The sequence below is a fragment of the Pteropus medius genome, unplaced genomic scaffold, assembly GCF_902729225.1.
Source record: "Pteropus medius unplaced genomic scaffold, Ma_sr-lr_union100, whole genome shotgun sequence".
Taxonomy (NCBI): domain Eukaryota; kingdom Metazoa; phylum Chordata; class Mammalia; order Chiroptera; family Pteropodidae; genus Pteropus; species Pteropus medius.
Window position 1 is genome coordinate 13405581 of NW_024342467.1, and position 27468 is coordinate 13433048.

General features: G+C 39.0%; 1 protein-coding gene across 3 annotated transcripts in view; it reads left to right on the forward strand.

The window, feature by feature from the left end:
* Positions 1 to 17549, forward strand: part of SNX10 (sorting nexin 10) — a 64770-nt gene extending 47221 nt beyond the window's left edge. For 2 of the 3 annotated variants that reach the window (XM_039862587.1, XM_039862588.1), the window contains 5 exons: positions 4358 to 4444; positions 7707 to 7807; positions 8200 to 8298; positions 15071 to 15283; positions 15738 to 16455. In XM_039862587.1, the coding sequence (XP_039718521.1) occupies positions 4358 to 4444; positions 7707 to 7807; positions 8200 to 8298; positions 15071 to 15283; positions 15738 to 15819 (582 nt within the window). In that variant the 3' untranslated portion in view covers positions 15820 to 16455. Of the gene's footprint in view, positions 1 to 4357; positions 4445 to 7706; positions 7808 to 8199; positions 8299 to 15070; positions 15284 to 15737 lie in introns of all 3 variants that reach the window. The other variant, XM_039862586.1, reaches the window with a different exon arrangement.
* Positions 17550 to 27468: the final 9919 nt, after the last annotated feature.

The following is a 27468-nucleotide window of genomic DNA, read 5'->3' on the forward strand; positions in this document are numbered from 1 at the left end:
CTATGTAAATAGGTGCTTCTGGAGTTCTTTAGGGTGTTCAAAAACAGTTGGTTCTCATAGATCTTAAACACTGCTCTTGCAGCCGTATGCTGTTAATTGGCACACCCTTACAGGAAGGGGTTTGTTAGATGAAGATAAACTTTAGACCAGCTGCTAAATAACTTATTATTAATTCATGAAGTCCAAGAACTCAAGTGGATGAGGTTTTTATTTCAACTGAAGTTTGATCTCGTTTTTTTTTTTCTGAAAGGCATTCATTCATACCTTCAGACGTTCATTTATTCACAAAGTGATATTGATAGAATGCATTGGTTGTGCCAGGCACTCAAGTCATACAAGACAGGCTAAGCTATGCTAGAGGCGCTTAGCATCTAATAGAGGAGACTTACAGGTAAGGACAGTACAGTAAGGCCTGATGAGTAGGGGCAGTGCCCAAGGCTTGCCCAGAGGCATCAGGGGCTCAGAGGAAGGTCAAACTGATAAATCAGTTTGGATGAATGGGAGGATTTCTAGAGGGATTCTGGAAAGATTTCCAGAGACGGAGCTGCATTTTGGAAAATGAACTGGAGTTAGCAGCAAATAATAGAGGGAAGATGAAGATGATGAAGAAAAAAGCAGAAAGCAGGGTGGGGGCAGCAGTCCAAGTAGAGAGAACAGCTCATTCGAAGGCATGGAGTTGTAACATGGCATGTCGTGTGTGGAAACTTAAGCTCAGCCTTTGGAGATAAGTGGAGTGAAAATCAAGAAAGGCTCAATTGTGCTAGCTAAGAAGTTTGAACTTGATCTTGAAAGTTATGGAGCAGGTTTTGAAGGATTTTCAGCAGGAAAATGATATCAGATGTGTGCTTTGGAGCCGTCCTTGTCTTAGTTTGGTGGACGAATTAGATACAGGCCCAGAGATCAGTTAGCAGCCCTTGAATCAGTGCCATAGAGGAGGGAATAGAGTGTGGGTTCAAAGGAGGGTGAATCTGGAGGACTTGGTCAGTGCTGGTTTGGGAGGCGAGTCATAGAAGTTTGGGTAACTGGGTTTCTGGCTGGGGTTGTTAGGGATGAGATGGGGAGCAGGGTGAGGTAGGAAGGGTGTGGACTCTGTGTGCTCGTGGGACTTCCAAGTGGAGCCATCTAGGCAAGACAGTGGATATGTGGAGAGAGGCCCAGGCCGGGCTGGAGATGGAATCACCAGCTCATGCTGCGGGCTTGAAACCATATGTTTGGATGAGGTCACCATGGAATCGCAACCGGGTGTGAAGAATAGCAGCCTGGGATGGCTGTTGGGGCCACAGCAACATTTAAACGAATGAGAAGGAAGAAAGTTCACCATGCACAAAAGAATAGTGATATTTTGCACTCCAACTAAGTTAAAGATTTTCAAGATTGAAAAAATGTTTGGCGTTTTAGCACCACAGTTATTTTGAGTGTGCATTTAAAATGCATCGCTGTGTTCTTCGAAGACATTTTTTTTCCCCAGCATGGTTTTAGAATGTGTATTCAACCTACCCTTCCCTAAGAAGCTTAAAGATTAGACTTAATGAGTAGTAAGAATGGTGGAGTCTGAGAAGTCCAACTCATTGAGATGAAGAAAAGAGATTCTTCACAAATTTGTCGTTATGCTGTCCATTCCTTTTACAAATATTCTGAAGGGCTTGCTCTGAGCAAGTACTGTAAAATCTTTAGGTCATTCGGCCTTTCCCTGAAAATGTACAGTGTTAGAATGTTCACTGTTGGGTTCTTAAATTAATATTTTGCATTGAAAAAAAGATATACCATCGGTTTAGCTTTTCTTAATTGCTTATTGCCAGTGTCTGTGACAAGACCTCAGTGCTTTGGGTTCCTGATCATTTCCTTTTCTAAATAATAATACTTCATACTCATGTGGCACTTAATGAAAAATTTCCCAGTGTTTTCGCCAGTATTTTATAATTTGATTTTCCTAATAAATAGCCGAGAAAGGTTGGACAGGCATTATTCCCACTTTCCAGATATGGAAACAGGCTCAGTGAGTAAGTTCATAATTAAGGAAGTAGGTGAGCCAAAATTTTCCTGTAGTCATGTGACCATAATTTCCTTGCTCTTTCCATGAAAAGGGATGTGTTACTTAAAGCTTATATGTTAGCAGTTGGGTAAAAGCAAATGAATAGGGAGAAAAAAAAAATGCCCTATGTTTTTCAGAACGATTTTTCATTACTATCATCATTGGTTAATAATATGTTGAGTGGTCGGGGGGTATGTGATGCTATAGTAACTGTAGGTTTTATAGTTTTAGTTCAGACACACATATATATACATATATATTTTAAATCATAAGTTTGTAGCAGATTGACAGATGTGTTTTCTTGTCTTTTCATTTTCGTTTAATCTGGTTAAATTCGTTTAATCAGGCCCACTGGTTCACTAACAGGTGCATGTCTTCTGTTAACATGGAACATTGGAAATATTTAATTTCCCTTTTGGTATATTCAAGAACTTCTGCCTTTCCAGTGGAAAAGTGGAGCCGCCAGTACCCTGTGAGGGAGCGTGGCTTACATGTGACCTGATGACTTTGAGCCTTCTGGCTCACATGGGGCAGGATAACCTCGTCGGTCGTCGGCAACATCCTGCCTTGCTCAGGGAGTGGGCTTGGCTTCCCTCTCCATTAGGCACACTGCCCAGGGCCCAACTGCTTTCAGGGGCCCGTGAAAACGATACATATTTTTTTAAATCAGAAAAACAAAATAAACTTTTAGGTCAAAGAAAAAGTGTTAATATACAATAGTTATATATTCATCTTTACGTCAGTGCAGTTGTTAAGTATGATTTTTAGTTAGGGTTTTTTTTTTTTTTTTTCTGGGAGGAAAGGGCCCATCGAAGGCAAAAGTCCCCAGGGCCTGTGAAAGTCAGAAGGCAGCCGTGAGGGTGCGTAGGGTCCTGAGGGACGCATGTGGTCTGCTCTGGACTCTGTTCTTCTCTCCGTCTCTTCCTAACCTATTTGTTCTATTTATCAATTGATCGATGATTGATTCATTCCTCCTAAGAACTATGGGTGTGTGAACAATACTTCAGGAATATGAGTGGTACGTGCGTGCACAGACACACACACACACACACACACCACACACACACACACACACACGACTGAGGTGAAATGTATACAGACTAAGGACAGGGTGCCTGGGTTTGTTTCAGTTTCCATCTCTGAGCAGGATCTCCTGTATGCCCGACCCATTCCTGCCTGCTATGCCTCTTAGAATTTAGAACATGCTTTTAAGAAATAATAGCCTCTAGTTAATTAAAAAAAATAATAATAATAGCCAAAACATTTAGAGCATTGCTGTATCGTTATCTTCTTTTTGTTGCCTCTCTGTCTTCTAAAGGACTTTAAAAATATGTAATGAAAAGGTTTTAAAATAAGACTTTCTGAAACAATAACTCATAAACCCTATCTACTGAGGACAAACAGTGGGACACTGGTCTCAAATTCAAGAACAAAGTGTATGTTGTCTGAGAAGGTGGAACTTGATAGGTGACAAAAGTTATTTTCAGGGAATATGGGCTGTTTTTTCTACTTTTTAAAAATCCTCTGCTTAAAATTCTATTCTCATTTTATTACCCGTATAATAGAACGGAGGTACTCTGTCCAGAAAACCCCACGATTTTTCTTCTGCTTCTGCTCTAGAGTGTTTACAGCCTGCTTCTCAGATGTGCCAAAGTAGTAAGAAATGACTACAGTTTCAGCCTTGAAGGCCCCTTATTTCAAACAGAAAGTTCAGATATTTGAAATTAAATTCATTTAGCAAATTTATAATCACCAAGTGCATAAATATATTTTGAAGTTTACCATACCAAAGATAATATTTTTTTTATTGTACACATTATTATATTTTTAAACTAATCTTATTCTCATGAAGCTAGGGTGTATACACTAAGACATTTTCAATTCTCATTGTTTGCTCTTTGCCTGGCCTTTGCTACTCTTTCTTATTTGCATTCTAGGAAGTGATTTGTCAGGCAGGGTTTGTACTTTTAATTTTAAAGTAAGAAATGACTTTTAAAATTTGAGAAAAATATGAACCTTTTTTATATGATTGAAAATTAATAATCACTTTTAGAGTACACTTTCTTATTGTCTTCGCATAACCTGTAAAGCTCTCCAAAAGTGCTTGGTTTCGCATTGTAAAAATTCTGTTTGTTGTAAAAGTGGGTTTTTTGGGCTTCCTATGATGCCTGATTCATTAACTTTACTTCTTGTTTTTTCAAAGGATCACAATCACATTGGTTAAAGATCACTTCAGTTTCATTTTAGTGCATTTATTTCTCTTGGCTCTTTCAGTCCTGACTTACAGTTCTGAAACACACTTCTTTGTTTATGATGCCCTTACAGGAATTTGTAAGTGTCTGGGTTCGAGATCCTAGGATTCAGAAAGAGGACTTTTGGCATTCTTATATTGACTATGAGATATGTATTCATGTAAGTATGCAATCAGTAGTTATGGAAATTATACTAATTTTTAGTGGCATATGTTTGATGGGATACTGTGATATACTTAAAATCGAAATTTGTAATGTTTTCTTAATTCAAAGAATTGAATTTTAATGATTACAACTAATGCTTGTGTCTTAATGGAAGTAGTAAGATGGTTTCTGAAGTTGAAAAATTACTGACTTGAATTCCTTGTTGTACCTGTGTTAATATTTTAATGTTTATTGCCTTAATGTATAAAGATGTGACTATGTCTAAAATTCACAGTTAAAGAATATTTATACCTCATTAATAGTATTTCTTTATGACCTTAATAGCATATTTCTAGGTAACATATTACTTGATAAATCTTAAATTTGAGAGCATATAGAGTTTTCTGGAGAAGAGCTATGCAGTGTTTTATAAGTAGAATAAGAAAGTAGGAAATGAATATGTGCAATTATTTAATAAATAATAAATAACATAAATAAATAACTAGAAATTAGGTACTTTATTTGGAAATAATACTATATCATAATTTCTTGAACAGTGTCATGTGCTCTGTGTAGTGTGCGGCCTTCTATGATCATGTTGAACAAGGGTCAGCAAACTTTTTCTATAAAAGACCAGGTAGTAAATGTCTTTGGCTCTGTGGGCCATAGAGTCTTTCTCAAAACTACTCAGTTCAACTCTTGTAGGTGAAAGCAGCCATAAAACAATACGTAAATGAAAGAGCGTAATTGTGTTCCAATAAAACTTTATTTGTGCAAACAAATGGTGGGCCGTATTTGGCCCACACGTTAGTTTTTTGGCTCTGATCATGAAGATAGTCACTTTTCCCATCTGATTTCATCCAGACTTTTTTGGGAACATAGAAACAGGCTCAGGTTTTATCTGTGATGGCAGAGCACAAGTGAAGTAAAATTTACCCACCTTTAATCTTCCCGTTGTAAGCAGCTAAATTGGTGTATTATTGGACACCAAATCACCAGCCATAAAGCTTTTACTTTTTTCTTCTTTCTTCCTTTTTTTCTTTCAAGTTTCCCAATTTAGAAAATAAACAAAGTAAAAAATCAGAACTGCTTTTTTGATGATTGTATTAAGGCCATTGCCAGGGTATGCCTTGTGTTTTGATTTTGTTTTGGTTTTATTCATGAGGTCATACCAGATGTGCATTCTGTGTCGAAAATTATAACACGAGTATATAAAGCTAAGCATTTGAAAGTGAAATGAAATTCCTTAGTTGCCATTTAACTTTCTCAAAAAAGTTTGTGAGTTATTCCCACATATATTATGGTATATAAATAGCATGATATGAACTTAGAAATGTCCATCTTGAGCCAGAAACGATGGTTTCCACAAGTATTTGGTGGTGTTTTGGCAGTTAAATGTTAATAAATTGACAATGACTGAATCTTTTTGGCTTGGTAGATAGCAGAAACAAGCAAGTGGATTTAGAGGAACCAATAAATTAGTGATCTAGGTGTAGTCTGTTTCTGAAGAGGCTTCCACCTGTTGTTCTATAATTAGGAATGGATGGGGGCCTGGAGAGTTCCAGTTAGCCTCCCTTGGATGCTATATCCATAGAGCTTTGCAGGTAGAGGAGCTGCTGTTTAACCCATTTAAATTAACCGCAAGGGAAATGTTATCAGGTGACTCTGAAATCTTTGCATTTACTTGTGACTTTAAACTAGTGGAGTGTAGAGGTGGGACCCTCATATGTCCTCTCCTGAACTTGTCCTGCATGTGAAAGACTTATAAATAGACCTTTGTCTGGTGTGGGCACCAGATGGATCTCTAGCTATCGACATCCCCGATGATATTCCGAGTAGAGAAATAAATGAAAGGGAGTTGACATAGACCCATGCTGTACCTGAGGCATTGGAGTCCCTAGAGTGGCCTGGTATTCTCTGGGGAGGCAGCATTGAGAGGCTTCCTGCCCAAGCCTTGTTAGGACACTAATTCTGGCGTAAACGGCCTGCTGTCTTAGTCCCCAAGGATCACATTAGAGTGAGGCCCTGGTGTGCTTTGAAATCCACACACAGAATGTTATTGTGCCATAAACTCCATCCAGCACATTTTGCTGCCAAAACGTCAAAGGTGATGGGATCTAAGACCATGAGCTACTTTGAGGGCAAGTCTCTTAACCTCTCCTCACCCTGAGGTTTTCTGAGGGATACTAGGAGCTGTACCATACATTTTGTGGAACAGTTTAAGAACTAATGCACATAATCACTTATATTTCCCAAGGAAAACAACTGCTGAGTGCTTATTAAATCGTAGAATAATAATTTTTGAAATAATATCAGTCTTGGGGGTAAAAGTTTCTTACTTGGCAATGTAAAGACTGTGAAATAGAAATTTGAAATAAATTTAGAGAATAGAGATCTTCTTACAAAACTAATAGACAAATATTTGCTAGTCTCTTGTGTTAAGCAAAGGAGAAGCATTGCCATTTTGCTTAGGATGGGGACTCTGTAGGTGACTTTTTCCAATGTCTGCCTTAGGGTAGCTGGAAGGAAACCAACCAACATCTAGTAACTAATAACAATGTTAATAGATAACATCTGCCAGGTGCTTCTTATCAGTCTTCACAACCATCTTGTGAAATAGGTAGGTACCATTTCATCCCCATTTTACCATTCAGGAAGCTGGAGTTTAAGTGACTTGTCCTATAACAGAGTGAGGACTGGAATTTGGGTCCCCCATGCGGATACCCTGTCCCATCCTCTCTAATTCGATCACACTCCCTTGCATGTCTGGGAGAGAAGAGAAGCGTTGTTCTCTTATTTAAAAGTGATTTCAGGATTCCTGGTGATTTGTGTGACCTGTAGTGATGGCCTGTCAAGGAATGATGTCATGTCAAGGGCCAAGAGGTGTCCCTAATCCCCAAAGGCTTCTCCACTTAACAGGGATAGATGGAAAGTGTTAAAATGCAGCGGATGACTCTGAGTTCTTATTGGTCATTTATGCTTCAGGATTTGTTCAATTTTTATGATTTGTCTTTGAAAGCAGTGCTAATAGGTGAGCAGGAGGCTATGTCAGGACTTAGGGAATGCCAGGTCATGCCTTGCCCCAGGACGGCACTGCTCGTTTGTCATCCCAGCTGTCATCGGGACTGTTATATTGGTGGATTATGTGTAAGATTCGAGTCTGGCATAAATACAAATATATTTTTGGTTTTTTTAGTCCTATTTAAAAAAACTAGGGGGGCACATAGTTAAGAAAAGCATTTTTTCCTCAAATGAGGCTTATATTTTTCTTTAAACAGACCAATAGCATGTGTTTTACAATGAAAACATCCTGTGTACGAAGAAGATTTAGAGAATTCGTGTGGCTGAGGCAGAGACTCCAGAGTAATGCGTTGCTGATGTAAGTGATTTAAAGAGTGATTTATTATATTCAGTACTTAGAAATTTGATATGCATAAGATTTATAGGAATATAAATTATGAAGTATTCTATAGGTATTCTTCTTGATTGCAGAATATAGCTTTAGTTAGTTTTGTGGCTACGGCATCTTAATTCAAAATTTATCACTTGAATTCCACCAACTTTTATGAGTATGGACCATGAAAGACCTCAAAAATGTTTAAAGATGGGTTTTTCTTTAAGTTAACTTTCTCATACCCTTATTATATAACTATTTATGTAATATATAATTATCGTGTGATAGTTATGCGTAATTTGCTTTCACTTTGAGAGATTTCTGTAACTAAACCACCTCGATTCGATGATCACAAAAATTATTTTCTTTCTCCTAAGACAACTGCCGGAACTTCCATCGAAAAACCTCTTTTTCAACATGAACAATCGCCAGCACGTAGACCAACGGCGTCAGGGTTTGGAAGATTTCCTCAGAAAGTAAGTGTGCGGAAACTCTCGGGGCCTCACAGGAGATGTGAGAAAAGTGTTTGCAAGAGTCGAGTGTTCGTGATCAGGTGCGGGGTGGGGGAGAACATAACTGTCTCTGAAATGCTAATGATGTGCTCTGGAGAGCGGCTCTGTAGTTCATTTTCTATATTAGAGCACCATCTTGTGGCTAACATCATATGGTGCATATTTGGGACCAAATCTAGGAAGAAAACAATGAACTAATTGAGTCAGATAATAAATACGTGGCCCCTTAAGCTGTAAAGCAGAGCCAAATGACTTGGGAGTTTAGCTGACAAAAGTAAAATATGCCAGGAAACAGATGTGCCTTATTAAAAAGGCACTTCTTAAGAACTGTCTTTATGTACAACATTTAGGATCGACAGATGCAAATCAGCTCTGCAATGGGCTGCTAATATCCTCCGGGCTCCTCTCAATGAAGAGTTTACTCTTTGGAAGGAATGTTTATAAGGGAGCATTTATTGGTGTTTGATAGTCTCTGTGGGTTGTTGACTCTGGATTACTCGGTAAAGGTAGGTCCTACAGTTACATGATGTGAATTCACACTACTATAATTTCTCTTTTGTCCCCCCTCTGGAATGCTGGGATGCTCATCCTGTGGGATAGCACATTGGTTTGCACAGAGACTCTGAGGCTGGACTGCCTGAGTTTAAATTCTGGTTCTGCTACTTATTAGCTGGGGGTTTGGGCAAGTCTTTTACCTCCTCTGTGCATGTGTTTTCCCATCTGTAAAATGGTGTTAATAATAGTACCTACTTTATAAAGTTGTTGAGAGGATTAAATGAGTTAACAAAGGTAAAGCACTCACAACAGTCTGGCATATAATGTGTGATTTCTAAGTATTGTCATTATTTGTTTAAATGCACTTAGAAATGAAATAGCTTTGAGCTAATTTTTCTAACTTCCTTATTTTCTTATTTAATTTTTCTAGAAAAGAAAATAGTGTGAGTCATATGACTACTAGGTAGTGCCAGATCCGAGTCATCTGAACTCTCTTTTTCTACTAGCTTTAAGATCTGAAGTAATCTCATTTTGAGTTTACTACCTGGACCGTAGAGCTAGCCTGAAATAATATACTGCCTTCTCTCCATATGGCTCACTCATCAAGGGTTTGGTTATTAAGTATGCACATGAATATTAATATTTATTTCTATTAATTGATCTACTGCCTTTCCTGTGAAGGGGTCAAGGAGATGTACAGAAATATCCAAGATTATAATTGAGGGAGGGCCAGAAAAGAAAAAGAAGCCAGAGGAATAAAGATGACACAAGGCCAGAAGAACGGAGGAACTGAGCCACGTCCTGGGAAAGCATTGCTGTGGTAGTCCCTTGGGTGTCAGAGGCGTGACAGAACAAAGGCCTGGTCAAGTTTTTTCTGCCCTTTTGGAGACAGCTTCGATTTTAATTGTTGTGTGGATGAGACCCAGGTGGCTGATGGCCTCTCCCTTAAGATGTGGTCCCTGCAGTCTGAATTTGCGGTGTGGCCTATTGGTCCAGATGCTGCTTTCGGATGCTGCAGACTGGCCATTGCCAGTGAGGCCTGGATAGGGACAGCCAAATCTCGCAGTCTCCATCAGCTCTGAGGAGCTGCCTGTCTTGCATAGAGAGGTCTCCTTGTTTGACATCAAAGGACAGTACGTATCTCTGTATTTATATTGTTAGTTAAGCGCAGGACATGTTTTCGACCAGGAATTACTTTGCTGTTTTAAACATCACCTTTCCTTCCTACAAAATTAATGACTCGAGTGTCATTTGGACACAGTGGGGTTATGCTTGCACTCAGTTATTTTTTGCATACTGTGTCACTGAATCTGCTGACTGAATTTGACGCAGACATCGTAGTGGAAAGTGTCCTGGATCAAGAACTCGAGGAGCTGAGTTCCAGGTCTCCCATGAATCTTGGCTTCTGATTTTTTTTCTTGGAAAAGTCACTTAATTCTTTTGAGCCTTGGTTTGCTATTAAGAGCATGATAATGTTACCTATGCGTTGCCGACCTTCACCGAGTGGTTGTGTTGTTCAAAGGCAAATCTATTAGGTGACTGCGCTGGGCCAGGCTGGGTGCCGGGGAAACAGGACTGTACAAAATGGACACAAATCCTTATCGTCTTGCAGTTTCCATTCTAGTGGAGAAGCATTAAGTATATATCAGGGGCTGGCTAGATTCATTAAAGTTGGGTCTAGGTTTTCATCCAGAAGTCAAATCATAGAAGATACTAAGTTCCCTTGTAATGTGACTTGTTCCACTTACTACGTGAACTTGGTCTCCAAGCTGATGGTGCGTCCGTGTGCTTTGGACCTGAAGGAAGCGCATGGTTGGATTCAGGCTTGGCCTGAAGATGAGCTGAAGGCTGTGCTCCCTCCTCTCTGAGGATCCCGAGGCGTGGCTCTCCTGTTCTTTGTCCCATTTGTGGAGAAGTAGCAACCTTCCATGTCTTTGCCCTGGTGTCCCCCCAGCTCAGGCCCACTTTGGAAAAATGGATGCAACGGACAACTTGCCCATCTAGGGACTGCGTCCTGACCCCGGCTTGACATCCCCTGAGGTCCCATCGGTGAGCCATTACATAGGGCCACCATCAGTAGCCTGTACCTTGTTTGTCTGTAGAACACTTTACACACTTGAGAGGGAAGACACCACAGCATTAAATACAAACTATGCTTGTGTGGCAGGTTTTTAGCATGCGTTTTAAAAATCTGGATTTTATGTGAAGTTTTGAAGTTATGAAACAAGAGCACTTGATATGTTCAAACCCTTTGAAACCAAAATGCTGCTGTCTCTAGGCATATGTGTGTGTATGTAATATAAATATAACATTTTAAAAAATTTTAAGGTCATTTGTGAAATAATATATATTTAATAGCAAAGTATATATCCAAGCCAGTCTTCATGGAGGAATTAGAAAGTCATTCCTTTGACTAAGTGCCAAAAAGAATAATTTGTACCATTTATTGAACACTTGCTATATATTTAGCTTTTTACATGTTTTATCTCAATACCTGCAATAATATCAGGAGTTGGGTATCATCTCAATTTTATAGACAAAGAAATTGTAGAAAAGGTAGAGGCACTTTATTAATCCCAGGAACTAGTAAGTTTATGATTAGCTGAACTCTGTGATTGACATTTATTATTTTTTTTTTAGAGTTAACGGGAAAGTTTATTAGAAAAGGGGCAACACTACACAGACAGAACGTGGTCTCCTCTCAGAGGCAGAGAGTGAGAGAAACCCTAGGACATTTTGAAAACATATTCATTTTTCCTTTTTCTTGGCTACACTCTCCCTATTGGATCTTTCCCCTAAATTATAAATATAATTAATTTACAGATTAATTATAAATTGTAAGTCACTTCTATTAGTGGTTAGGGAAAAAGCAAGTTATAGACTAAAGTTATACACTCTTTGTAAAACTCCAACTATGAAAATGGCATTCCTACTAATTTTTTACATTTGATTGATATCACAAATGGGAGCCAGCTTTCTCTCCTTTAATTAATTCATCCCATCAATATAACTACATTTACCATACAATGTAGACTTTTGTATTACAGTTCTGCATTTCTTAACAATTTAAGGAATGTTATTTATTTATTTATTTTTACAAAGGATACCATGAAAACACTACAGCTAGACACACACACACACACACACACACACATACACACACACACACACAAATTTTTGTCTTTGTGTTCAATAGAGGGCACCACAGCACAGTTCATGAATGTCTTCAGTGAAGATTTGTAGGTTTTATTTTTTTCTCATGGTACGAGGTAAACAAGCTGAATTACATTTTTTTTCCTACATCAAATTGCTAACCTTTCACATGCTGTACAGATGTGTATATATGTCACTGTACCGGGTACAGTAGAGCCGAGTGTCCTTGGTTAGCATTAAATGTTTTTGCATAGCTATATATTGTTCTCAACTGAACCAATATATAATACACCTAATAAAATCATGTTGAGGAAAACCAGATTTTCAACTGTATCCAATTCAAGCGGAAAAACAGGTTTTGCTTTGTTTCAAGTTGTTACGGGGAAAGGAATAACTTTTGACTCATATTGTAAATATCTTTTCACAAATTCCTTTAAAATCCTAGAGGCTGTTTTCCTTTTATAAAGGTTTGAAAATTGTATACATCTATTTTTATGGAGGCTTATAAAGATGACATTTTATTGACTGTTTTACAAAGTACTCTTTATATTAAGTTTGAAGTTGATTTACTGCTATTAGGTTTGTTTGTGGAAAATGTGGCACAAATATGACTAAGGTAAAAATAGAATTTAATATTATGATCATGGCAGTTGCAGCACTGATAAATATTAAACTAGCTAATACTTAAAATGAACTAGTTGAGCTCCCTGATTCCGATGGGAAAATACTCTCCAGATTTTGTATTTTTAAATTTGAAATGAAATATCTGACTAAAAATAAAAATCAAATACATTAAAAATTATTTTTGCTTATTTAAAACTCATGCCAGTGAAGAATGGTGGCATAAATTTAGCCAGCTAGACCGAGGGAATTCAAAAAACCAGAACTGTGCCTAAGCAGATGTACCGTTTTTCAACTCCAGGCCTGTGTGGGTCGTCAGACGTTCCTGCCCCAGACACACCTTTCTCCCGCTTCAGAATTGTGGGCTGGGTGTGCCCAGCTCCCTCTCGCTTTTCACCTGCGTGTCCTCCAGATGGCAGTATTAAGCAGAAAAGAAAACATGGGGAAATAATGAGTCTAATGTACAGTAAAATTGGAAATTGAATTATAGCTCAAGAAAAAAAGACAGTAGCCTTGAGGTCCCGATCAGCCTGGACTCTGATCACTTTTGTTTGCTGTACCCATGTGTTAGGTTACTAGCAAGTTAATAACCGTGCGTGAGCAGTTCAAGGCTCAGAAGAATTGCTTTAGACATGAAATAAAGCTAAAATGAATTTGTGTCCAATATCATTGGCATTAGTGCTCATTACTTTTGTGGTGTAATGCCTTGAACCATCTAAAATCAATTTTAAAGATTACCCATTATTTTATAAAGAAAATAAAACACATTTCCAACAGAAACAAAGCTGTAAGTATAATCCTATGAACAGTTACTTATACCATGGCTGGCAGGAAACCACTGACAGAAGGACACAGGAAACACTCCGTTCAAACTTCACAGTGGATGCAAGTTAATATTAATGGGTCGTTGCCACATAAATCTTCTCTTGATTTGAAGTATTTAAAACAAGAGTGGTAAACATTCATAAATGCAGAAAATTAATCTCAAAGAGTAGTAATAGGGGTGTACTTCTTATATTTGGTAACTTAATCTTTACCATGTGACATGGTCATCTAGGATAACCCAGGGCAGGTGACATAGAGGGAAAGGAAGTATTCAGAAGTTTTGCTTGAGATTTTGCCTTTTATAAAGCACAAAGGTTTTCCTTTTTTTTTTGTAAGCCAGTAAAGAATATTTTCTCAAACTACATTTGTAAGCCTACTGAAGCTAGATTTGGGTGTGGATACTGCATTTTTAGACGTTTGCCTTTTTGAAAAAAAAATAATTATTTTGAAGAAAAGGAAATATTCTAATGACCTCGGATTTTAAGTAAATTGAGATGAATGGCCAGAAGAGATTTACTTTTCTAATTGTTAAAAAATGCAGAATATAAGGTAAGGTTCATTTGGTCTGAAGTACATAATCTATTTTTCATAACTTTCTAGATGAAAAATCCCATGTTGGGCAAAATTATACTTGGGTTTTAGAGTTTTAGCTTTTCCCCTCCCTATATCTGGTCTTAGTATCTTGTTCTATCATTATTTAACTACAAATAGTAACTACATTTCATACAAAAATGTTGAAAAGATAAAAAGTTTTTATATGTAAATATAAGGGTGTAATTTGACTTAATTTCCTGTTCTAAGACATGCATTTCAGAAAAAAACACATTCACTAATAACATGAATTTGAGCATGTGCAGATTTTGTTTCAGGGTAGTTTTTACTCCTTCCTGTAGTTCTGAGGCACTAGTTGAAATCTCTACTGTGTGTAAACTTTGATCTCGAATGTGGGAAGGCTAGTATGTACTTATTACAAAATTATCCTATTTTAATTATATATATGGTAAAACTGGCTGGAAGCCGTTTTATTTGGCGGCTCATTTTAACAACATAGAATTACGCAGTGCCACTGAAGATTTTGGAGAAATTTCTAGTTAATCTTAGGTATTCAAAAAAAGCCACCTCTCAGCTGAGCCCTTGTAAACTTGTACATAAATGTACTTGTAACGTTTTTTTTCAATAAAGAAATGCATTGACTTTTTAATAGAATTTTTAATAGTTGAAAGTTTTTGATGTTTCCTGACAGCCTAGCCAATAAAGATCACAGAATTGACATGCTGGTTGGCAGTCAATTTTTTTTTTTTTAAGTAGAATAAATTTCTATGACTACATAAGCAAAATATTTCCATAATTAATCCACATGGCCATAACAGATGGTTAAATCGAAGAAATGTCCTTGAAGTTATTCTTTTAACAGATGTTCTTAACTATTAGCTTCATGTTTTTACTCACCTAAAATTCCAAATAATTGAATAAAAGTTAACATGTGCTTTCATCTCTTTAATAGGCAGAGTCCATAATTGATGCAAAGTTTGCCATAGTAGACAAATTACTTTGGTGGCACATTTCTACTGTTTTTCTCTCTTCTGCCCTATAATTTTGTCCATCTCTGTTCACTGATTATTTCTGTTTTTCTTTTACGTAGGGTCCTACAGAATGCACTTCTGCTTTCAGATAGCCGCCTTCACCTCTTCTTACAGAGCCATCTGAATTCAGAGGACATCGAGGCATGCGTTTCTGGGCAGACTAAGTACTCCGTAGAAGAAGCAATTCACAAGTTTGCCTTGATGAACAGACGTTTCCCTGAAGAAGATGAAGAAGGAAAAAAAGAAAATGACATAGATTATGATTCAGAAAGGTATTTCCTTGCGTTACGATTTAATATATGTGTATTTATATAACACATAGTGCGCATATACATGTGTATGGATACATACATACATTTCACTTTTTGTTGATGTAATACTAAGATAATGAAAAAATTAATTGACTGAGATTTTATTGAGCTGTGACAGCTCATCATAGTAGTCTTCACACACACCTCCACACTGAATTAATGAATGCAGTAGAAATTCAATTATCTGCATTCTGATTATGTGACTTTCATTTAGTCAGACTTGAATTATTCGCGTTTAAATTATCTAGCTAAAAAAATATCCAACTGCACTCCAAATGGCTAATTAAAAGTCCAAATTTCCTGTCTCTCTTTGTGACTGGAGATAATTAAAGTTCTCCTCTGTTACTCAGGCTTTGAGTGTGTTGTGAAAACCAATTTCCTCTTTTTATTATTTTCCCCCTCTCTTCTTTTCCAGTTCATCCTCCGGGTTTGGACATAGTAGTGATGACAGCAGTTCACATGGATGTAAAATGAGCACAGCTCCACAGGAATCCTGAAAAATAATTCTAATGTTACCATCTTAGGAATAGCAAATTATGTCCAGTCATAGAGAAGAAAGCTTGCTAATGATGTATTCTTACCTAAAGCTCACTGTCATGATATTAGGTATTTAAATTCTTCAAGATGTTGTTGGGTTGTTTATTAGTGATATTTTTATGTTGTCTTATTTTGTCTAACTTTCTGTAAAAAGCTAAAAGCCTGTGAATGCAACACCCTCCTGTATAGGCAAACATTATGGTAAAATAAGACCCTGCCCTCAAATGAAATGATTTGTATGTTTAAAAAGACTTAATTGGTTTTTTTGATTTTGAAAGATAGGTAAATAGGTAGCAGTTAAAATCCAGATAGAGCATTCTTTCTGATATCATTTGGGGCAGTGTTACCGTAAACACGGCATGTATGAGCTTAACCACTATGAAGACTGACAGCGTGGACTAGACTGCCTCGTTCAGCCATGCAGCTGATATTACATGGGTACCTCCTCTGCACTGAGAAAACACTGCTTTTTGGGGTGTTTGACTGAAATATTTTAAGAATGTTTAACCTTTCCATCATTCTATTTCACACTGAGATGGGAAATGTATCTTATGAATAGAGATATATTAAAATAATGTTTACATCTTAGAAAACAACAGGACTAGTGCTAGTAATTTTGCTTATATTTGCAATACATAGATTCAGGAATACAGTTTCATTGTCCAAAATCAGCTTCAATACATGGTTCCTGGAAATAAATCATTTGTTTTCATTATCACTGTGTCATTAGAATTATAGGTTAATGATTTATTTTCTGACTAAATGTGCCATTTCTTATCACTAGATAACTTTCAGTATCAGTGGTGGTTGTTACTTATCTTTAAGTTAGAAGTAGGATTTTACAAAAATTAATAAATTCAATTTTACCAATAAGTGTTCCCATAATTTAGAAAAGGATATCAACTTGCTAATTTCAGAATTAATTATTCATTTTTTAAAAACCCTTTCTTTTCAGGCATCTGCCAGAGAATTGTTATAATTTAACAAAATCTTTTTTTTTTTTAGTGGCCCGCAGAGAAAGTATCTTAGATAAACTACATTGCACTTCAAATTTGAGATGAAGCAGTGTTTTCTTGAGATAATTATCTAAGTTTCTGTCTTGTCGAATGGTATAAAATATCTCTAAAAGGGAGATATTTTTACATAACTGGAAAAACTTGTTGCTTTAATTAAATATTACCTTACCTCATTTTATTTTAACTAGTTTAAAAGTTATTGTATTATTGAAAAGTCTTTGAAATGCTTGTAACTAAGAAACAATAAAAAAAATTTTAATTTAGGGTAAGAACGATTTCCATAATTTCTCCTTCTTGTTTTTTGTTTGGTTTAAAATATTATTGAACTTTTGTAAGTATTTTGATTTAATGTACGTTGGGTCTTATTACTCTATCATCTAGGACTCATTTTAATATAGGAAAAAAAAAGAGATTTGGTAGTTTCTTTTTATCTCACTGTAAAGTTTTGCCATCTAGTCATTTAACAGCGATCTCCAGCTCCTCGGCAATATATATTTGAATTTCACATTTCTGTTTTTCAGCAGTTTTGAAAAGCATGAAATATGCCACCAATTGTCATATTATTTTTAGATGATGTAACAAGCCATCAAAATGGGTATGAAGTAATGCTTAATACTGTGGTATGTAAACTTTACGAGATCATTGTTTTCACATTAAACATGGAAAAAAATCAACTTTAATTTGTTGGATCACTTATTTTCTACGAGAATATAGTTCTTAGACCCAAAATCAGTGTGTTTTGAATGATCGATAATTTTAAGGAAGAACGTAGGTAAAATTTCCTTTAATATTCACTCTAGTTGTATACGTTTGAGGCTTTTAGCCTGTGTTTGGTTGTTTTGATATCTAAATACTGGCTTGTTAAAACTGATATCCAGTAGCTGAGATATTTAGATGCATTTCAGCCCCCAGTAGCTTTCTTGCTTTGTTCAAATCTCTTATTTTTCTCTGGCATATTTTTATAAAGCTTTCTTTAGGAAAAGCAAATAATTACTTAAGTAACTAAATAGATGTTTCTTTAAAACTATTTTTTATGTAACCAATTTAAAGAATTCTAATCCTGAATGTTTTAGGATTTATATACATCAAAACTGTATTTCCCTGGCTAATTGTAAAAGTGTGAACTATTTACCTATAAAGCCAGTTTATGTGTTTTGTTTGAGAGCTGGTTTTTTATATAACCCAAAGGTGTCAACGACGAAAGTCAACAACCTGTTACTTAGGGCTTCTTTTAAAGTCACGCTTGGAAGGTGATTTAAATTCTAGTTAAAAATTCAAGTTTTAAAAATTACTAAGGAAAATCAGTAATGTTTATCTTTAAGTAGTTATGTCCCTTAAGATATTAAGTATCTTGCAGGAGCTTTTCAAACCTAGTTCACATTTTATTGAATAATTACATATAAACAAGTGATATGTAATAACCTTAACATTTCTTTTATGGCTATTAAGAATTTAAACAAATTCATTTAGCCTAGCTACAATTACCACTTATACCCAACAGTAAATTGAATGTTGTTTTGAACTTAATTTGTTTTTTCGTTTTTTGTTTTTTTGATGCCTTAAGGATTCATCATTATTGAACTATTGTGGTACAAATAAGGTTTTCAGTATTTCAGCTATAAAGGAAGACTCTTTTTCACAAAAGGCCTCTAAAATTTTAAGACAAAAATAACAAAACAAAAGCTTATTCTGTTTCTAAATAGTTTTCCTCTTAATATTTAAATTACTTAGTTGGCATGAATACAATGCAGCATCCTTTCAGTGGAGGAAACTATTTTAATACAATTTTCTGCTTTGGACTATAGACCTTTTGTTACTTTATGACATATAAACATTTTCAAATATAAAATGCTGTCTGAAATTAGTTATTGCAATTGACATTCAAAGCATAGATAACAATTTTCTTTGCAAATAAAGGTTAAAAGAGATTAATACATTTTAGTAGAGTGGAGTTCAAAAATTTTAGAAGGATGTAAATAAGCAACAATTTCTTTAAAATTTGAAATATTTACAAAGGATTTTGGCTCTATTCTTTGCCATATGCATCTCACAAACAAGTCACCATTGTCCCTTTAAGTCAATCACACAACCAACTGCTCTTCACTCTTGCTGGAAACTTTTCTAGATCATTGTTATGAATAGTGCATTGGACACTAATTATTTTTCAGCTGTGCAAACTCGTAGTTAATGACCCTTTCCTCTTTTTTCAAAATTCCAGACTTCTTTTCAACAGATATAGAGGAAAAGAGACAAAAAAAATAAGTTACAAATTCCTGCTGAATTTAAACTCTGGTTTAAAGACACTATGAACATGACTTATGCTAAAGAGGAAAATACCCTTTCTCTCCCGACGAGAAGTGTAGATTCATCCAAAACCCCACACCGCTTGTCTTTGCTGCTAGAGGCACAGCACGGGCATAACTTGTGGTTGTGTTTTTGCTAGTTTCTTACCTCTGGGCCTTCTTTATAGCTTTGCCCCCCACCCCACTGGCGGCGGCGCTCCCGCGGCTGCCCCCTCGGCCGCCTGTTGGCTGCGGCGCCTCCGCAGCTCGCGCACACTCCCCGCGCTGCGTCCCGCACACGCGCGCTCCCGCCTCCTCCCGCCGGGGCAGTTCCGCCGGCGGCGGCGGCGGCGACTGGGTGGCAGGTAACAAGCCAGCCGGCCTCGGTCCGGTAACCCATGGCAACCGCCCTGGTAACCCATAGCAACTGCGCTGCGGAAAGAAAGGGGAAAAAAAACCCGGGTGGAGGGGGGCGGCGGGTGATGAGGGGGAACAACAACCGCAAAGAGGCAGCGATTTACAGCCCAGCCTGCAGCGCCCTCTCCCCTGCCCCACCTGCTTCAAACGTGGGCACATGAGGCCCCCTTCCCAGCGTTAAAAATGACAATTCTGGCTGCTTGAAAAATAGTAACAATATAATAATGCAGAGGGGCCCGGGGTGTCGGGTCTGGTGTGGGAAGGAGCTTGGAATACCGGTGACCCCCCGGGCCGCCGGGTTCGTCGTTTCCAGGGGGCTCCTCTGGGTTTGCGAGCGCGCGTGGAGCCGAGACCCCACTGCCCGGATGGGTCTCCAGGACTAATGGGTCAGGGCCCGGCGCGCCACAGCCGGGGGAGGCGGCGGCGGCCTTTTCCAGTTTAGAGCTGGACCCGAGCCTTTGTTCTGCAGATGCTCGCGCGGCGCTGCGCCCCGCGGCCCCACAGCCCGCCCCGAGATGGGGCGACGAGCCGCTGCCCTAGTCCTGCGTGTGGCTGGCGCCCGGAGGGTCCCCGCGGGCGCCTCTGGGTCGCGGTGGGGCTGGGCGAAACCCACGTGTCCCAAATGTTTTAGGTGCGAACGCACCGCACACAGTAGTTAACCCCTTTCTCCTTTAGTTTCCCCAGGCCCCTAAAACCCGCAGGGCAGATGAGCCGTCGCGTTAACCCGCCCCCTTCCGTCTGGAGAGGGAGGGCACAGTCATGCCTGGTGGCGGGAATGGGCGGCGGGCAAGAAGCGCGTACCTCTGTGTCCAGAGACGGCCCTGGGTCAGATTTAATGCGTGAGGGTCGGGGCGTGCGAGGAGAGACAAGGCCCCCATCCCTTTAGGCCCAGAGCCCAGAGCCGAGCCTTGGAAAATAGAAGCGCGCTACGGTGGCATACCCGGCGCAAGGCCGCGGGAGGACAGAGGAGGGCGCTGCCGGGCCAGCGCGGCGGAGAACGTGTCGCCTGGCGTCTGGGTCTGCCCGGTTGCGTGTTGGAGTGGTGGCAGGCTCCCAAGTGGAAAGAAGCTACCCCCCACATAGATTTCAGTCTGCCCTTCGAAGCATCATCTGCTTGCTCGTGTATTCTCAGAAGCCCCAGCCCGCAGTCAGATGATGCAGGAAACACAGCGGCACTGGTTCTGTTCCGTGCAGAGCACCCGAGTGCATAAAAAGGCCACTCCGCAAGGAAATGCAGTGGGGTGAAGAGAGATTGCGATAGGAATCGGTGAGTCTATAGTTCTAGGTCTACAGGAGTTCTCACCAGCTGTGATTCCAAGCGCATTTTGATGTTTTAAAAAGGAAAAGGTTTGGCCTAGATGATTTTTGAAGTCTTGAGGGCTTAATCCTCAATTATCCTCCCTCTGTAGATGTGTACCAGTTACCAATTCAAATAACAAAGCCATCGGCAACTTCCTTTTTGAAGGCAAAGACCTGCACAAGTATAACACACACACACACACACACACACACACGTACAATATATGTTCCTGAAAAGGTGATTAGGTCAACAGTGTTATATATATCTAATACTTTTATTGGTAAACAAAAGGGAAGCTAGCTATGTAAAGAATCCTATTTTAATCCTGTCATAAAGAAAAGAATCTTCTGCATATATATTCTTGCGGCTTAGGGAAACGGTTTATTTTCACAAACGTGCACCTTCCGGGTGGGTTCTGCTGCCTGCTGGGCAGTAGGTACAGAGGAGACTGAGCTGTCAGAGGTAAACGACAGGGACTGGCGAGCGCTGGGATCCATCAGTACGATTCCAGCCCTCTGCATAGTGGTGTACTGGGAGCCCTGTGCTTTAATTTAATTTTTTTTTTTTTTAAACAAAAGCAATTACAGAAAAGTGCAAATTTAACGTGTGACATTTAACATTTTGCGGTGGCAGGCAGCCTCCACTTAAATGGGGCCTTTCTGCGGAACAACAGGAGCCAAAAGGCCTTGTGTCATGGAGTAATGTAAGACACAATCTGGGCCGCAAACGCACAATGAATCGGGAAGGATTTATGTAATTAATTGACCAGTCTTAACCTGTTATCGTGATGTAAGGAATTTGGAACTCATTAATTTGGGCTCTGACAGATTTCATATTAGAGCTGGCAAATATGGATTGAGCCTCTTATTCTTGTAGCAGCTGGAATTTCCATGACAGTGAGGATTAGTGAAGAAGACCTATTGCCGGAGTCAAACTGCCTCTTTGTAATCAGTAGCCCTGCTCTGCATTAAAGGCATAATGAAAAAAAGAAAATAAAAAAAAAAACGGAAAAAGCATATTACCTGGCTGAAGGAGCAGAAGGGGCTGGTGCTCATTCTGCTGGTGTGTGTATTGAGCTCAAGCATTTGCAGTTGAATGAAAACATTAGTTTCAATAGTAAAGTTAGGTGGTTTCTCAAGACCTGGAGAGAAGGAGAAGGTAGAAGGGCCTCAAGGTCAGGTTTGGTATTGTCGAAGTTGAAAGGAATTAAAAGACCGAGCCTTTGAATTTCCTTTGTACAGAGGAAATTGTACAATCTCTGTACGAGTTTCCTCTTTGTACAGAGACTATGAAGAAGGAAATAGAAGTGTTATGGGGGCATAGCCACGAACGAGCAATTCAGAGCCTTGAAGGAGAGACTGGCTTTTTCAGATGCCACTTACTGTCTCCTGGTCAGAGCTCCTTCATGGAGCACCGCCCCCCCACGCCCCCCCACCCCCCGAACTCCAGAACTCGCATAACGAGCGGTTCGCCGATAATCTAATCTGCATCCTCTTCACAGTATATGATGTTTAATGAATCACTCATTTGGAAATGTCGAGTTTCTTCTTTGAGGTTTAAGAAAACCCAGTAAAAAAATCTTTCATTCCTCTTACCCCTGACAATCAGAAAATGGCTAGGCAGAAAAAGGGTCCCCAAATTAAACTAAATGCTTTTGCTTTTTATTCCTTTCACAATAGGTTTCCCCTATTGCTGTGCCACGTGATAAGGTTCATATAACAACTGCCGTAAGGATCATTAATACAGGCCGATAAGCAAAGTTGCACATTTAAAACACTTTCAGGATATCATTTGCCTCTTTCTGCTGATAACGAAGGCTTTGGCAGCAAATGCAGAGCGCAGGCACTGAACGCTTGACCTTTCGTAACATGTTGTTATTCGTAAATATTCTTCAAAGTTGACGAATACTGACTGCTCTTGAAATGTTTTTGATTTGTATATTACCTTTAACGAATTTCCAGTCAAATATAACTTAATAGAGCAAATATTATTCTAGTATAAATATTCGCAAAAACAAAAAGATTTTCAACCATCCAAAAATAAATTTCCAACTCCTACTCCCTTTTTTTTTTTGCTTAATTGATTGCGACCAAATTTCAAAGTAAATTTTCTTTTTAGTTAGTGATGATGGGATTTGATCTAGCAATGAAAAACTTGGTTCGAAGATTTATTTTGTGATCGTCTTGTTAATGAATGATTTCTTCAGCGTCGGTTCATGTAAATGAATACATGAAGATAAACATGAGAAATTTGCAACGATGTACTAATGTTATCTTTCACATTGAGAGCAAAGAGGGGGTTAGTAATTATTATTGGTATTATTATTTCAGTGGAAAGCCTGTGAAGATAAACAATTGATATCAGCAAGACTTGGTTAACTAGTATAAACCATGACAAAGGCGATTAATAGTGTATATAAACACACTTCAAATTTGTATACACGATCTCAGTTCTCACCTAGAGGTTTCTTTGTATTTTTTTAAAAAGGGTAATTTGTAAGTTGACAATTGCAAGGTTATCCACTTATGTTCTGTGTGTACCATTTATATTTTAGAGTTAAGGAATGGCCATATTGAAGAGTGATTTTCCAGAGTGAGCGTTAACTGGAAGGAAGTCTGGTGAATTGGGTCTGGCTCTGTCACTAATACAAACCCAAAGGCAGTTCCCACCCTCTCTGGACTGCAGTTTTCTCATCGGTCCAGTAGGAAGACTGAATACAGAATGTCTTGAAAGGTGTTAATAAGTGTTACTAAAAAAAGGGGAGCAGGGTAGGTAGAAGTTTCCATGGTCAATTACATTTTAGACGCATTGGGTTAAACACAGTTTCACATTAATTTTTTTGTGGAAACTTCTCAGAGCCTTGTGTGTGTGTGTGTGTGTGTGTGTGTGTGTGTGTGTGTTATTGTGTGTATTGTGTATTTTGGATGAGGCACTTTTGTATGCAGTTTTCTTAAGCTGATATGAAGAAGAAAATCTAAAATTCTGTAATCTTTTGAATCTATAATATTTTGGATTTTTTCCTAGAATGATGAAGGGAAATCATTCTAGAATTTTCATTCTATTTAGGTGTTCTTGAGGCCAGGGTTCAAGAAAGTGTGGATTCCCTAAGTGAGAAGGAATCCCCTTCAGAGACCAGGCCTGTAAAGAGGCAGGGAGTACGGTGCTCAGTGTAAACCTCAGTTTCACTGCGAGTGCACTGTGTGTGACCTGGGGCATGCCACTCCACCTTTTGGAGTTTGTTTCTTCATCTACAACATGAGGGCAGGAGTGAGGTGCCCATGAAATCACTGCATGTTCCTTTTGCTTACAAAGGTCTTTTTCTTCCCCCTCCCAATGCCTTTTTGCTTGACTCATTCCTGCCAGTTATTCCAGACTCCGATGAAATGTCTCCTCTGAGCTGAGGCCCACTCTGACCACGCCCACTACAGGCCAGGTGGCCTTTCACAGTGTTTGTGTAGCACTACCCGCTCCAGGTCCCCACGTGCCTTTCTGGAGCACTCATCCCCTGCATGGTTGGTCACCCATCTGTCTGTCCTTCTCAGGCAGTAGCCCTTAGAGGGTAAGGATTGCTTTTCATCTCTGACCCCCGCACACCCCCACCACCGCCCAGCACCAGCCCAGAGTTATACAGAGCACGGTCTAGAGTCAATGATGAATTACTATCCTAAGGTGGGCAAAGGACCTGCAGACCCTTCTTAGAGCCCCTCTCTGTGGCAGAAGCAGCGAAAGTGGCAGGAGAGCTTAGAGAATGGTGATGGGTGATTCAGAGATGTTTGTCTCCTTGAACTGGTAACTTTGATAGTCTCGAGGGTGAACAAGAACCCTCTGCTACAAGTGCCTCCTTTCCCATTTCTCTTTGGCAGTGGACCTTGAGATGCTAATAAAATTGTCCATCCATGAGGTCAATAAATGCTTTGCTTGAGATTACTCTTTGTTAATCAAAGAGACCATTCACTGAAAAATTTCACAAAAATTTTGGTGAGATGTTTTTTTTGGTCGACTCGTTTCTGATAAGATATTGTGCCTACACAGTATATTTATAGTAAAGTGACATTCTATAAATGGTTGATGATTAAGTTGAAATACATGACTCTGTGGACAGGTTAGTATTTTCTCCGAATCTGTGCTGCTGTGTCGTAGAACCCCATGAAAGCTGAAGCCTGGTCTGACTTTTAAAAAGTAATTGAAGAGTAACTTAAAGCTTTGCTAAGTTCTCCTAAAAAAAACACACCAAAGAGTATAATTTTAACCCCTAAAACTTTCTCACAGTTCTTTTCTGAATCAAGTTTGTCTATCACTATATTAAATAGTAGACCTACAAACTCAAAAGTGACATTTTCATAAGGGTTTCAACAGTGATTTGTATAGCGAGCAATTTAATTTAAGGTTGTCTTCGTTCAGCCTAGGTATTTGTGTAGCCTGTATTTTCGCATGGCCTCTAGAGGAACAAAAAATATAACCATAGTAAACATTCGTTGAGTTCTAACACTGTGCTGACCTATAAGAGATCCAAAGAAAAGTAAAAGGATGGTGAAGGCGAGCAAGACGACACTGTCTGTTAGAGTAAAAGAGACTGTTTTGAAATAGAATGTAAGTAAATAAGGAGCTGGAGTTATATAAAGAACACTGTGGCCGTAACAAAGAGTGGCTCAAATGAGTGAGAAATCAACTTCTCTTTCAGTAACTCTCCAAGGCAGGTGGGCAAGCCCTGCGCCAGGAAGTTGTTCAGGCTCCCAGGCTGAGGGGGTAGCCCTGCCGTGTCCTCAACATGTGCTTTCCAGATTGCTCCTGTCCTTCCTGACTCCAGCCAGTAAGAAGAAAGGAGAGAATACAGCTGTGGTGAGCACCACATAATTTGTTTTTCAATAGAAAATCTCAAACATACACAAGGATAGGGATAATGTAGTATAAGATCCCCATGTGCCTGCAACTCAGCTTAAAGTTTAAAGTCTTCATCTGGTCAAAGGTGTATCATTTAGGTTCCCCAGAAGGCCCTCCCCCTTTGCTGGATTATTTTAAGTCAGATCCCAGACCTCTTTAAGAAGATGATCTGGAAGTTGCACATATCACTGCATCTCTTGGTAGGAACTCAGTTGCATGGCCACGTCTAGCTCCAAGCCAAACTGGGCAAAGTCTCTAGCTGGGTGGCTGTGTGTCCAGGAAGGAGGCGAGAATTCCACATCTGAGATGACAGGATTTGAGGGGGATTCTAGAGAAAGGCCACAGAGGTTGAAATTGGATTACTCATAGAAAGACGATGAATATGTCTATACTGCAGCAAAGTCCATTGATGATGACTGGATGATGCTGCCTTGCAAAAGGTTACACTGTCTTATGCACTTGAATTTTCAACAAATGCAACATGTTCTGATGAAAAACAGAACAGTGAAATGAAGCGGTGTAGAAGGCCAACACAGAAGCGTGTTCTTTTTCTCACCTGTGTAACATTAGCTGAGAGAATGATTTTAGAGGAGAGTCAATATATGTGTAAATTATGAAGGCAATTTGTTTGCTTCTGCTGTTGGAATCCTGTTTTTTAAGGTGTTGAAAGGTGTGTGTTCAAGACGTTATGTATTTTCACATAATAAAGGGAGAATAAAACACCACAGAACTTAAAATGAGCAGGAGAATTAGCTTAAACTAGTTTAATGAATTAATTAATGTTGAGAAACATTTATCGAACACGTACTATATTCAGAAGATTGTCCTGGGTCCTCCAGGGGATACAGTGATAGCAAACATACAGTCCTTGTTCTTAGGGGCTCTCGGTCTGAGGGCAGATACGCATGAAAACAGCTAACCATGATATAAGACAATGAATTAGGTGCCAAAGTTGAGGGTAGCAGACATTCATTGTTTGACCTGCCTGCTAGCCCTTCTCTTCCTGAAAATCTCTTGATTTTCCTCAGGGGCCAATCCTCTTCATTCTCAGTTCTCAGTGGAGCTGATTCAACCTCCATGCCCAGAGGAGGCCTATAAGCCAAGCCTTGCCAATCAGAGCGATGGCATTTTCCTGGCGTAAGTGATTGGCTCAGAAGTGGGCACGTGACTCTATCAGAACCAAAGCCTTTTGTGCAACTGAGAAAAGAGTTGTCATCTCTTGAGTGGCTAGGATAGGATGCAAAGCTGGAACCCTGGGAAGCCGTCTAGCCACTGGAAGGGGAATGCCTGACTGGGGACTAGAGACAAGAGAATGGACCTCGATGATACCCTTTAAATCCTTAGGTGCCTCCCATGTCAAGCATCGCAGTAAACACAGCATTCACTGGGTTATTCATTTATTCACTTACATGCTCACTGTACTGGCATCGTTGCATTTAATTCCCGTAACATTAATGTGAGGTAGGTACCATTATCTCCCACTGTGTAGCTGAGCCTGCTGTTAGTTAATAGAAGAGTTGAAATCGAACACAAGTCCGTTTCTAAATTCTTAATAATTTCCCTAGATATAGCCTTTAGGGAGAAAATGGCTCTTATAAACCAGTGTATTCTCTTTGCACCCAGAACAGTGCATTTGGTTAGAAGATGCTCCTTATGTGTTCTTTGCTGAGTGTATGTTTGTGAGGTAAAGGGTGGCAGTGCCGTTAGTCAAAT